Raw genomic sequence first — 14,505 nt, 5'->3', positions numbered from 1 at the left:
TGAGGTGGAGATCTTTCACAGTATTAAATTCAGGAATGGAAGCAAACATCCCAGGACCACAAGCCATTGCAGCTTCTCCAACCTTTAGCAAATTGTTGGTAACTTTTCCCACTGCTAAGAGAACTATGATCGGGCTCTCTCGGGGGACAAAGCTGAGGATTAGGTCAACAGCTTCACGCATCCGCTCAGTTGACGCTACTGATGAGCCACCAAACTTCATCACCACAGTGAAACTCTAGCCAAGGGCACCGAACTACGCACCGACGACGTCCTTCTCGATAACAGCAGCAGCTACCAACATCAAAGCTCTGCTTGCACCCATTGCTTATGATCCTTCCATGTCGCTATATTTGGTGACACTGGAGAGGCAACATATTTTGACCTTCCACTCCGAGACCATGTTCCTCCAAGGCCTCCTTGGATATCCGTTCACCTGTACCTTCTGCACCTCACTTTAGAGGGAGAGAGCAAAGAAGCAGGTGCTGCATGATCAGATGAAGCATAATTCTGGCTCCATCTTAATCGTCATGCAAGCACCATGGCTGCTAGAGCAATTTGAATAACTATACATCATCACCTTTACCATTAAGAGCAGTATTCACTGAAACATTGTCGAGTGGGTAATACTTTTGGAAAAGATTATTGCGAGATGCAGGGAGGAGTTGATGAGATTTTCTGAAAAGCCTCTGACGGCCACGAGAACTACATCAACACGCAATGACATGGTGAGCTGGGAGGAATCACATCATCTTACATGTGGACTATACCTTGTATTCTGTCGAACGGTTCGTCAAATGTGAAGATGGATGCTGAGGGTGATGAGGAAGATGGCAAATTTTGAATCAGTGATGACGAATGGATAGCTGCCATTAATGATTCGCAGGATGGCGAACTCATTCTGCGCTTAAGGTTTTTGTTTTTAAGCAAAAGCTTAAAAAGCATAACCTTATCCTTTTAAAGTTAAACGCCTTAAGCTTTTTTAGAAAAGCTAAAGGCATATCAATGTGGGAGGGCATAATGAAAACTATTTAAGAGGATGGATATGAGGGGTTCTCCATATACTCCTTGAACTCTCCGACAAGACCTTATATGGGAGTGGCTAGAGGATGAGATTGTATCCCTCGCCCTCCTCGATATTGCCATCAAACATCAAGGGAGAGAGGCTAGAGATTTGAACTTGAATCCCTCACCTCTTTAAAGATCTTACTTCGAATTCAGGAGTGTGGGCGTGAGGTGGAGCTTGTATCCCTCGCCTTCTTCAAAGTTTGCCATCAAATTCAAAAGCAAAGGCTTGAGGTCGAGCTTTAAGCCCCTCGCCTACATTAAAGTTTCCGTCGTGAGTTGTTCATGAAGAGTGGCTTGAGTTTGAGCTTGGTGCTCCTCGCTTCATATAAAACCTTTCCTCGAAATTCTGAAATCCCACCTTCTTCTCTTCCCTTTCAGATTGAGAATTCACCCTTGTCTTTTCCGAAGCTCTTGTGATCAAATTCAAAAATCTTATGAATCTGTAACTTGCCTATATTTTAAATCAAGAATTTGTCTTCTCATTCAAAATTCTTTGGGATAAGTCTTATTTCATTGAATTCTCCCATCTCAAAGCATCCATGCGCGTGGCGAGCAACTTTCATGAAACCCCACACAAATTCCGTGCGACATCGTGCTGAAGAAGGTATCTGGGGCTCAGAAGAAGAAGCAGAAAAGAACCCAGAAGTGGCCTCTCAAACCTAAGTGGAAGAGGGTGGGGAAAAAGGAGGCTCAGGATGAGCCAAGGGTGGGGAATAGTTGCGGACTCTCAGGAGAGTGGACTATGGAGGAGATGTGGGCTATGGAAGCCACTGTATCCGAAAGTGAGTGGGAGAAACCTCTGCGCAGTGGGAAGGTCTCCAAGAGGGCTTATCGCTCGTAGGGTCTTAGAGCCTCCGTGTGCTCAAACGGACTTAGTGCGCATGGATGGCGGCTTATTGCCTTGAGCATAATACTCTGATAGCCGATGCAGAACGATCTCTGTGGCCCAGAAGGAGAGGTGGCACAAGGAGTGTCTGGTGGAAGACGCATATACTTCGAAGGGGTGGGGAGCAAAGGTCGATATCAAAAGTCATCGATGGAATGACCGCTCTTGCCGCAATAGAAACACCCAATAGACTGGTCATCTGTTGGGGAAGAAGTCATGGGTACCAATGTGCCTTGCTGAAGAAGGAAGAGGTGGAAGAGATCAGCCACCAAGGGCATAAAGTGCTGCCAACTGTCAAGGAGGAGCCGCCAGCTGTCAAGGAGGAGCCGTTAGTTGCAAACACAGCCTACAGCAGTGAGGGGCAAAGGGTGGAAGGTTGCTGCTAGCTGTCGCCTAGCTGAAACGCAAGCTGAGAAGGCAAGTGGAGGTACTAACAATGGCAAGAAAAGCCAAACACAACAGGGGATAGGTGTTGGAATGCCGCCGGGTGCAACAGAAGAGCTACCAGCAGTAAACATAGCAAAGGGGAGGTTGAGGAGGCAGCAGCAGCCCGGAACGTAGGTTGGAAAACAACAAACGCAAGAGGGAGCAGCCGCCAGTTAGGGTATTGATGCAGTGGAAGAAGAAGAGAAGTGGATACCAAACCCGCCACCGGTCTTTGCCTTCACTGGAGTGGAGGATCTTTGCCACAGTTTGAGTAAATCCGGCTCTGATACCATGTCAAAAGACGACATACCAACAAGATAGTAGGGTTTACGGAGAGCCGCTTGCTGCCAAGGAGTAGATGCCAGTTGCAAACACAGCCTACAGAGCAGATCCGGCTCTAATACCATATCAAAAGACGACGTACTAGCGAGACAATAAGATTTGCGGGGAGAAACACGGAGTGAACTCAAAAAGCACTGAGAAGAGAAGAAAAGAGAAGAGAGAAGAAACTCTAATGAATGGAATGATGAAGATCTGAATCATGGAGTGAATGTGATACAAGGGAACAAGGGTGCCGTAACACAAGGAAGATGATGAAGGCAGCCACGAACCACGAACCGCAATGTCCTCCTGAAGGGGTGTGAGGACAGTGGAGAGGCTGGAGAGAAGAGGTAACGGACTGAATGAATCAATCCTGTCAAATGAGTGACAGAGGCACCCTATAAATAGGCAAGAGATTGTTTACAATGTGAGAATCTTGAAGAGTACGATAAGAAGTTTGGGAGGCTTTGCTACTCATCATTCATTTGTGACACTATCAGACCTAATTCAAAAGTATTGTTAACGGTTGCCCCAACAAGTTCACCACTATTGCACAAAGTCAAGTGTCATCAGCATTTCTCCGTTGATTAAAAAATGCAAATTATAGTTGATGCATTGCTGAAGAATAGAGCAAGTGATTACAAGAATAGTGAAAGTCATTTTGCAAGCAAAGCAAAAGTCAAGGAAACCTTTCAAAGCCACATTTAGTGTGGAAATAGGGGGAAAAGGTCATATCTCTCAACAATGTCTTTAACACAAGTTCCAACCAAACTTTTATTATAGATGGGAACAAAAAGTTCAAAAGTCTAAGCCCACTAGAAGATCAGTTACCCATCTAATTGACGAGTAGCCAAATGAACATGCAAGTGAGTTGCCACGCATGGAAAAAGAGGGTGTGCACGAAACAACTTTCTTCTTAGTAATGAGATTGGCCTCACTTGAGAACCTTGCACGATGTGAGCAGCTTTTTGGGGCTATGTTCATACTACAGAAGTGTGCAATGTGAGGTTTCAGTCCCTACCCTGCCTATAAATGATCAAATGGTCTAGTTATGCCCATGCCAATCCAAGAAAGCCTGAAACTGTTTTGAAGAAAGCCTTACTAAATCTGAGTAGACAAATACGCAAGATAAGAAACAGGACAATGCAAGAGTATAGATCACTGACAAACAAAACTGTGGGAAACCAGTGTCACATAACAGAACTAATGAATGATACTTATCAATCAGGTAATCACTTACACCTTTGTAAAGAACTTGACAAAAACATAAAAATATGCAAGTGTTTCAGTCACTCAAACTAAAACCTCGTCATAGAATGGTAGCGCGTACAACTCTTTGTAACGTCGATGTTGCAATGTCAACTTAACCAACTTCTGCTCTGGCAAAAAACCAAGTACAAAAAAGGAAACTTTACATTTAAACGAAGTGGTATTGCAACCAATTTGAAACTTATGGATTCCCTACTTGTTCAGGAGAATCAGCCCACAAACCCTCCTCTTCCAATCCTTCAAACCGTTGAATTCTTTTCTCCTGACTTCTAATCTGGCTGACTATCTGCAAGATAAAATTCCCTGATAGATCAGGACAACGAAACGAAAACCTCCACTGACAAATACACAAACAATACAGCCCAAACGAACAACAAGATGAGAAAGACTGAAAGCCACTGAAATGCTTTAATGATACAAATGTGTTAAAGTAATGGATACTAAAAATGTAGCATTCACCTAGCTTTTGATATTTTTTTCCCTGCAAGAAATTTAAGTTGCACCTTTTGGTCTGAACCAAGATTGACTTGACTAATCAGCATTCCCAAAACCATCCCCAGAGTTGGACCATTGTTCATTATTTTGTCAGTTGTGATACATTATCCTCCTACACAAACTACCTGGCCAATAAGATTCCACACTTTTCTTGATAATGTCATTTATTCCATTAACCACATGGCCTGTGATTGACAGCCAAGAAACATGGTGCAGTTAAAGCCTCGCAATCTAGATAACTACAAACCTTGATAGACACCTCTTTCTAGAAATATTCCCTTGCACATGCAGAGCAGCAGTTGCTTTAAATCCAAAACTTGTTGCATGATCTTAACCGCCAAATTCACCTTGAAACAAACACAAAGCAATCAAGGGATCTGTTAGCCCTCTGGTGACAATAAAACAAGCCACAGAAGCAGTAAATACAGGCGACATCTGCTGCCCACAGCTAGCCTTATAACCTCCCCTAGGCATTACTATATAAGCCATTGTAAGTGCCTTAGTGTAGGTTTCTACAAATAGTCTCTTGAGTGCTCATATCTATTTTTTATTTGGCATCTCATACTTTGATTATGTCCAATGCTTAAGCACAGATCTGATATGCCTGTCCATGAGGTATCCGTCCACTATTTTAGCATCACACCTTTGTTAGCACCTTGGGTTTCTTGTGTCAGTCAGACCTGAGTCTGCATTCTGCTAGCTGCAATCTCATAAAATGCTGCCAGATTGGACAAAAGGGGCTTGACCAATTACAAGATCTTCTTAAAGAAGCTCAGTAATGCATGTTTCAAACATGAAAGGACTTAATTTCCCTAGGATACATTAATAATTTGACAACATTCTCCAAAGCACGCTTGGAACTGGCTCACACATGCACGAAGCAAAAGAATATAGCATAATTGAAGACACAAGAGTAGATGAGTCCATAACAAGACAAAGAAGAAAGTAAAACGGTTTCCAACAGTTTACATACAGCAACCACAAATGAATATGGAAGTATGAGTCAGTATGATTAAAACCTAGAGCTGAATCATACATGGCCCTAATTATTATATAAAACTTGAACCGATCTGTAATTAGAATTGATCATCAATATCCTACATTAATCAAACAAGCTAAGTAAACTCTTATTCAATAGTCAAGGCGGCATCAACCAAAATGATGGAGAGATTGGGAAAGGAATCAGCGATTGAGAAGGTACGAGCAAAGGGAGTGATGGCATAGAAGAGGGGTGGTGGGTAAGATGAGGTTCTTGCAAGTATTAGATCGATTTTCATCCATGTCTTTGAGAGCTTTGATGCAATAAGTAGGAAGAATTGCACCGCAAAGATGGATCCTTACCATTGCTAGAGGATCGATTCCGCATTGACATCGAAGAACAACTGATGGCCAAGTTGTCAAAAGTGGATGCAATGATGGAAACATGGAAAACTGCTGTAATAGACTAGTGAACACAAAAGACAAAGGAAAGAGAAACACTGCAAATGAAAAGAACACTGCACAAAGAAGTCAAAAGCAAAGAGATGCTCAGGAAATGGAATCCATATACCAAGATATGAGACAATACAAAACCAATGTGAGTCACTCGCTGTGAAGGCACTGGCACCTACTCCTCTCCCTCCACCAAAACCTGTCAGGTGATGAATGACAGATGATGTGAGTCACTGGCTATGAAGGCACTGGCACCTACTCCTCTCCCTCCACCAAAACCTATCAGATGATGAATGACAGATGATGTATAATGACAGTGAAGGAGGAGCCTGAATAAATAGGCAAAAATAATGCCATAAATGGCAACACATCAGCCAGCATTTAATGCTAGTCAGGCAACATAAAATGCCCAAGATAGACATCACGAAATGCTAGATAAAATACCTAACTAATCCAGGAAATATACTGGTGCCCTAGCCGAAACCGGCCTTTTCCTTCCATGGATGGGTGATAAATCCCTAATTACAACTTAATTACAGTAGCAAACAATAAATGCAAATCTGAAAATACAAATTTACCTACTAATCTTGGACAATGCACACCCGATTGGCCCCAAAATTGGCGCCCCTTTCGGTATTTCTTTAGCTTTACTGAAGAAGAAGTTGATTTACAATGGGATTCTCCCGATCCCCTTCGCAATCCAAACTCCCCTTGCTGTCCAAAGTGACCAGCAAGTCTTCAATTTGTTTTGCCCCTTGATTTGGGCACTTAATTGGCCTTCACCCATTTCATAGACGATGGAAATGCCCCAAATTCAATGGCTCGCTAGTCCTCCACCTGAATTTAGCCGAAATTCAGCTTCGGCCCTGAAAAATCCAAGTCTTGGAGCTTCTAATTTCTGGCATGCTTCCCGAGGCTGCTGCTAAACCCTAATTTCTGTTGTAAATTAGGGTTTACAAAAAGAAATTTGCAATTTCTCAGCCTCCAAGGGTCCAAATGCTGAGATCTTCTGAGCAAGGCTGTGAAATGGTTGGGAGATGAGAGAGAAAGCTGTAGAGAGAAAATTCAGAGTTTTGTCGCGAAGAATGACTGAAAAGCAGTCAAATGCAGTTGTTGCCCTGCCACAACAACATTAAATGTTGTCATCTACAGCTAAGACATCCAAATCAGCTGTCACCTTGTACTTGGATGCAATCGCCCAGCTGTGGAGGGTTCGAATCTGCAATCACCTCCTCAAAACTCACTCGTGGCTAGTTGTAATGGCTAAAAATAGGCTGGCCATGGCTACTTACAGTTCTCCCACGTTTGCTACAATAAGAATGATCTCGTTTTTTCCTCTTCTTCAACCTTTTACCAACCCGTATGGGCAAGTTTGCCAACTACCAGCCTTCGCAAATGGTTTTTCCAACATTATCCATCATTAAATTTCAATTTTCAATCTTTAATTTTACTAAAATTTAATCTAATAATTATTTCAGTGTCCAAAAAAATAATCTAACTAGCCAATAGTTAAACTAGCTAGGCATCTTCCACTCCCAAGTCTCTCTATGCCATCTTTGACTATTACATCGACATTAGGTATCATTAAACGCCACATCTCTAATGTCACCAACTGACACTTATGGCCAAATGAATTACCTAGGCCAACAATTGACACCAGATATTGTTGGGGTGTAAAGGCCCTTTTATTCACCTCCGTCATGTATAATTTAGTTGTACATGTGAATGCACCCTTACATACCCTAAATATAAATACATTTTATTCTTTGTGTACCAACACATTATTTGTACACCCAAAATTGTATCGGACTCTCACTCACTCTCTGTCGCTCTCACTCACCTGCTCACTCCTCCAGCTGCTGCACACTCAACAATTGATTGAAGGGAAGAGTGCACAATGAGAGTGCGAGACAGAAGAGAGAGCAACAATGTTGAGAGTGAGAGAGAGTGAATGCAAAGATAGGTGTATAAGATTGTGATGATACACAAAGAATTAAAAAATGTATTTATATATTAGGATATAATAAGGGTGTATTCACACCCGTATATCTTTATACACAAAGACGAAGGGACTTTACACCCAACAACCTCCCACTTAAAGACCCGAACTAGTACCTTTAAGCTAACCAAATCCCACTAAACGGATGCAATGCTCATGTTGAGCCTTTGCAAGACTCTTAGTGAGAACATCTGCAAGGTTATCTTGAGTTTTGACCTTAGTCAACATGACTAGACCATCATCCAAGACCTGTCGAATAAAGTTGTACCGAACATCTATGTATTTGGTGTGTGCATGAAACATGGTATTCTTAGCAAGACATACTGCACTCTGACTATCACAACCAAGCACTGGAGTACGTGAAGAAAGACCAAGATCCTTGACCAAACGGCCAAGCCAAATAGCTTCCTTAGAAGCTTCTGTGGTTGAAATATATTCAACATGTGTAGTACTCGATGCCACAATTTTTTGCAACCTCGAACACCAAGAGATAACCCCACCAGCCAATGTAAAGACATACCCACTAGTAGATTTCCTAGTGTCAAGATCTCCTGCCATATCCAAATCACAAAATCCATACAACTCTAGTGTACCCTTTCCATAACATATACACTTTTCTTGTGTACCTTTTTAAGTATCTGAAGACACATTTCACTGCTTTCCAATGTGGCTTGCCAGGATTAGACATGAATCTACTAACAACTCCCACTACATGAGCAATGTCAGGGTGAGTTGCAACCATGGCATACATCAAAGATCCACAAGCTGATACATAAGGTATGCCCTTCATAGCACTAGCAACTGCATCATCCTTTGGCCAATCAACTTTGCTAAGCTTTGTATGTGGCGGTAAAGGCATACCAAGAGGCTTAGCATCAACCATATTAAACATGTCAAGTACTTTGCTAATGTACTTATCTTGTGAGAGAAACAACAAGTACTGCCCTCTATCTCTTTTAATGCGCATGTCCAAAATGTGTTCAGCTGCCCCTAAACCTTTCATTGAGAAGGCTGAACTCAACTACCTTTTAAGAGCATTCAAAGTACTCTTATGCTTTCCGGCAATCAGCATGTCATCCACATATAAGACCAGCACAATAAGGCATCCATCGTCAGCCTTTTTAGTATATAAGCAGTGATCTACATGACTGTGTTTAAATCTATGGTTGAGAATAAAGGTATCAAGCTTTCTGTACCACTGTCTAGGGGCTTGTTTCAGCCCATATAAGCTGCGTTTCAACTTACAAACCAAATGCTCTTTGCCTAGGATTTTAAAACCTTCGGGCTATTTCATGTACAGCTCTTCATCCAAGTCACCATGAAGAAAAGCAATCTTCACATCCATCTAATCCAACTCTAAATCCAAGGATGCAGTGAGAGCAAACAAAACACGGAGCGTAGTCATCTTCACCACTGGTGAAAAGACCTCCTGGAAGTCTATGCCTTCCTTCTGTGTATAGCCCTTAACAACCAACCGTGCCTTGTACTTGGGCTTCCCATCAATCCATTTCACCTTGTAAACCCATTTATTAGGGATAGCTTTTCTATCCTTGGGCAAAGGTACAAGCTCCCATGTGTTATTTGCATACAAAGACTTCATCTCTTCGTGCATAGCAAGCTCCCACTTTCTCTTGTTTTCACACGACTATGCCTCTCTAAATGTCAAAGGCTCACCCTCATCAATCAACAAAATACAATCCAAAAATGGCTGAAACCTCTATGGCTGTCTTCTAACACGTATAGACCTTCTTACCCAATGATCTATATTGTTAGGCAATGGACCTACATCCTCAGGTATGTGCACAGCATTACCTGGTGGCTAGTTTTCAGAATTTCCTTGCTGCTGTAACCTGTTTTCAGCATGTTCTTCTTGCTGTCCTATTTCATCCTGTGCATCTATTTGCTGTCCATTATCTTCTGGCTATAGCACAATAGGTTGCTGCTCATTTTCAGCATCAAAAGGAACAAAATCTTCAACTAATGTCTGCTGAATGGCTGCCTGTTCATGCTGAAATTTGACCTTCTTTTTGTCAAGGTCACCATGAGTAGCATTTTTCAGCACTTTTACCTCATTAAATACTACGTCTCGGCTGCGTACTATCTTCCTTCCCTTGAGGAGCCAAACTTTATAACCCATCTCTCCCTCATCTCCATATCCCATAAAGATGCCCTTGATCGATTTCATGTCTAGTTTGGTCCTCTAATCTATAGGTACATACACAAAGGCATCACAACCAAAGACACGCAAATGGTCATATGAAGCAGGTTTGCCAAACCAAACCTCTTCAAGAATGCCATTTTCCAATGCACAATTGGGAGAGCGATTGCATACATGAACTGCAGTTTTAAGAGCCTCTCCCCAGAATTCCTGCGGGAGATTAGCTGCTGACAGCATGCATCTAACTCTCTCACAAAGTGTGCGATTATATCTTTCAGCCATGCCATTTGATGCAAGATTATAGGGGGCTGTCAACTCCCTCTTAATACCATGCATCTCATAAAACTTTTTAAACTCATTAGATACATACTCACCCCCATTATCCATTCTTATAGCTTTCAACTTAAGCCCTTTCTGTGTGATAACAAAAGCATGAAACTTTTTAAAAGCATCCAACACTTCCTTTTTTCTCTTTAACACATACACCCATAACTTTCTACTGAAATCATCAATAAATGTAACAAAGTAATGTGCACCCCCATATGAATTAACAAGAATAGTGCACACATCAGAGTGTACTAAATCAAGAGCATTGGACTTCTTAACGACACCAGAGTAATAAGGAGACTTCACATGTTTTCCATATATGCAATCATTACAAAATTCGAGACCAGAGCCTTTTACATCAAATCTCCCTAAAGAGGAGAGAACCTAAAGGCCTTTCTGGCTCATATGGCTAAGTCTTTTGTGCCAAAGTTCCATCCATGAATGGACTTCAGGCACAGTCAAGAACAAGTTATGCTTTACAATGCAAATAATACAAAGTCTCCCTTTTGCTGCCTTTAACAATCAGCATAGAGCCTTTGTGAACCTTCCGAGATCCACCACTAAAGGTAGTAAAATACCCTCTTGCATCAAGCTACCCAACTGACAATAGACTTTTCTTTATGCCAAGTATGTATCTGACATCATGCAAAATCAGCTCTTGGCCATTTTCAAGAGCCAAGTGAATGATACCTACACCCTCTATTTCACATGCATAGCTGTTGCCCAAGTAAACCTTGCCTAGGCAACCTGCAGTGTATTCAAAAAATGACTCCAAAGAGGAAATAACATGAAAAGAAGCACCGATGTCCACTATCCATGATTGTGACAGCCCATCATGAGCTGAAAATAAGACATCAATTACATCCCTTTTGATGATGTACATATCACTTATTGCTGCCATAATATCTGCATCATTACATGAGGCTACAACAAGTATCTCTTCAATGTCAGGAAGCTCTTCAATGACTACACTTAATGCAACATTTGCTTTTGCAACTTCTTTTGAGGAAGAGCTATCATCATCTTTCTTGTCATCCTGCTTTTTCTTACCCTATTGTTTCTTCCTTTCTTGCTCTTTCTTAAAGTATCGGCAATTGGGCTTTTTATGCCCTTTACGCCCACACTGGTAGCAAGTAACATCCTACTATTTGCTCTTGCTTTTACTCCTACTTTTGCCTTTATTTGCTGCATTACCCCTCTTTTCTGACCTGCCTCTAAGGTGATAGGCTGAACCACTGCTTTCTCCACTGAACTTTCTTCTGATCTCCTCATTGAGAATAGAGCCCCTAACACCATCAAAGGTTAAAGTAGGGTTGTTGCTAAGTAAAACAACCAAAGACTCCCCGCTATCAAGCAAAGTCATCAACAAGAAAATAGCCTTCAATTTATCATCGAAGGCCGGCAAACCAAAGTCCTGTAACTAACTCAAAATCCCTGTGAAAGCACTCAAATGCTCAGTTGTTGGCTTAGACTCATCCAACTCCATGTTCACAAGCTTGCGTTTAAGATGCACTTGATTCACTGGAGTTGTATTTTCATAAGTGTCCTCTAACTTTTTCCATATAGCATAACCCGTATCAAGACGCTTAATATCTGTAAGTACATCATCAGATACGGCCATCTTAATATATGCAATAGCCTTCTTGTTAAGTCTAGCCCAATCCACATCTGTCATAGCTACAGGCTTAGTTTCCAAAAGAGCATCTTCACAGTCCTTGAGAAACAAAATGCCCTGCATCCTGTCCTTCCACAAATCAAAACCAGTGCCATCAAACTTTTGATTTCAAAGAGGGATTTAGTGTCACTCCTGCCAGAAACATTTGCAGCCATTTTTCAGCAATGCACCAAAAATCAATGCTGCAAGTTATGACAACAAACAATGAGCTCAATATTCAGCTAATTTCAGCCCAGATTTTCAGAAAATAAGAGCAAAATTCAGTCCAAGTACATGTACACTTCAGCAATATCACCAAAAATACATCTACAACAATCCCATATCTGCAAATGATCACTAAGACTGCTGCAACATTAATTCAGCAATACATCAACTCAATGGGAGTTGCCCAACATGTATACTGCATACATATGTGACCAAGTCAACTTCTGATACACAAAAAACACCAAAATTCTCTGCAATTTCTCCAAAATCTCACAAGTGCAAGATAAATCTCACTGCTTATAGCATTATAGCACCAAGATTGCTTCAGCAATGTTCCCAAAGTGCATTTTTCACATCGATTTTGCCGAAATCCACAAATTTCGGCAAAAGCCCCAAAATTTCATTGACTGATCTGCCCTGATTGCATTAATACATGTTTCCGAAAGCATAAAACGGATACAATTGGTAAAATTTCACAAACTTCCGCAAAAGCCCCAAATTTCTCAAGTCCAAATATGCACCAATGTCAATAAATCTGGCTCAGCTGAGCAAAATTTCAATGATTCGTGAAAAACCCCAAAAATTTCAGAGACAATGTGCACAATTTTTGCAATTTCCGGGTCAAATGTCAACGTTATGCATGAACAGCATCAAATCTAGGAAAAGCCCCAAATTTCTGGACACAACTCTGAAAACTGTGCTTACACGCGCGAACCCTCATCAGTGAGCAAGGGGCCTGCTTGCAAGAAATTAAAAAAATGACTAAAAATCTGTCAAAAACGTGACATATCAGCTGCTCGCCTGCCCGTTGACTGCTGCGTGACCTGCCAAATTGTCGCCTGCTGCTGCCTGCTTGTCGCCTATCTGAGAGCTGCCGTCTGGCTGTCGCCTGCCTGGGAGCTGCCGTCTGCAGTCACGCTGACTTGTGCAGGCTGTTGCCTACCTGCACAGACATGTCCCTACTACCGCTTGGCTGTCGCCTGCTGCAAATTGTGAACGCAGGCCAGAAAACTGACGACCTGACCTGTGGAGTTGACTATTAGCCAGTCATTTCCTACACAATCAATGCCACGTCAGCACAGTACGGCAAAGGAGGTGCCACGTCAGCAGTGCAGTCGGACTGCACAGTCAGCCAGATTTCTGCTGTTGGCTGCATTTAATGCAGACGACCTGATATTGTTTTTTATTATTTCTTGGCTATTTATAGCCGATTCTTGTGGCACACTTGATCATTCATTCTTCAGAGATCTCAGATTCTGATCTTGAAGATATGTTGGCTGAGACAAACTATGCTCGGGCTGACAGAGATCGAGATCATCAAGTCGAAGACATACGCAGATATTTCCTTTGCCCCCTTGTGTATTTCTGCACTCTTATACAGCATACTACACCGCAGATTTTCTGCGTTTACATTGTCTCCTTTTCTCTCTCTCTCTCTCTTCTCTCTGTGTTCACTCTCTCTCAGTCTTTGTCCTACGCTTCCGCATCGCTGCACTCTGACATGGTATCAAAGCGGTGAAGATAGACTGACTGAGGGCTGAACCTATCTGAAGAGGAGATTTCATCGCGACACAAGGCTGCATTTCCAGGTTTCGAGGGCGAGCGGGAGGGCTGCGCATCGGATCAAGGCTGAAGCGAGCGTGGGCGTGCAAGAAAGGAGTCTAATCGGTGAATTTGCTGCAGGTTATTGCTGTTCGAAGGGGAGGAAGGCTGCGTTTAAGGCCTTCCATTGCAGATTTTACCTTTTCATCTCCTCCGACGGGTGAAGAAGGTTTGAGCAGCAGAGGAATCAGTCCTAGAAGACTGCGTTTTCACAATCAGAGGGGGCTGCTTTTTCGTTTGTGCAGATATTGCAGGTTAACATGTCCACAAAGACTGATTTGGAATTCCATGCAATCATGGACAGGAGGGTACCTGTCCTACCGGCTCTTCCAACGGATCAAAAGCTTGATGGTGACAATTACCGCATCTGGCAGGTGATGATGTTAGCCATTTTAGAGTCTTATGATTTGGCGGAACTCGTGATGGAGGAGATTAACAGGCCCTCAAGGAGGGATGAGTCCAAACTCTCTTCCAATGCTCATGCGGAGTTGACCAAGGCCCAGTCTCATTGGAACAAACCAAATGCCAGGATTCGATCTTTTCTGTTTTTGTCTTGCACTACAACCGTGATAGCTCACATCGAGCACTTGACGGTGGCCTGTGAGATATGGCTGGAGCTCGACCAGATGTACAACCGGATGACCCTG

The 14,505-nt window shown here is 42.3% G+C and overlaps 1 protein-coding gene across 9 annotated transcripts in view; it reads right to left on the bottom strand.

Moving 5' to 3' along the window:
• Positions 1 to 14,505, bottom strand: part of LOC148014122 (small RNA degrading nuclease 1-like) — a 105,146-nt gene that overhangs the window by 64,065 nt on the left and 26,576 nt on the right. For 8 of the 9 annotated variants that reach the window (XR_015688710.1, XM_087667125.1, XM_087667126.1 and 5 more), the window contains exons 3-4: positions 4,164 to 4,253; positions 4,004 to 4,072 (exon numbers count right to left, since the gene is read on the bottom strand). Coding sequence is in view for 8 of the 9 variants with exons in the window: in XM_087667125.1 (XP_087523251.1) it covers positions 4,004 to 4,072; positions 4,164 to 4,253 (159 nt within the window). In the remaining variant the exon portion in view is untranslated. The remainder of the gene's footprint in view (positions 1 to 4,003; positions 4,073 to 4,163; positions 4,254 to 14,505) is intronic. The other variant, XM_087667120.1, reaches the window with a different exon arrangement.

This window comes from Lygodium microphyllum, chromosome 25 (genome assembly GCF_053477565.2).
Source record: "Lygodium microphyllum isolate KBCC chromosome 25, Lygodium_microphyllum_v1.1.10, whole genome shotgun sequence".
Classification (NCBI taxonomy): domain Eukaryota; kingdom Viridiplantae; phylum Streptophyta; class Polypodiopsida; order Schizaeales; family Lygodiaceae; genus Lygodium; species Lygodium microphyllum.
Note: the sequence above shows the minus strand (reverse complement) of the source record. Positions and strands in the feature narration are given on the sequence as shown.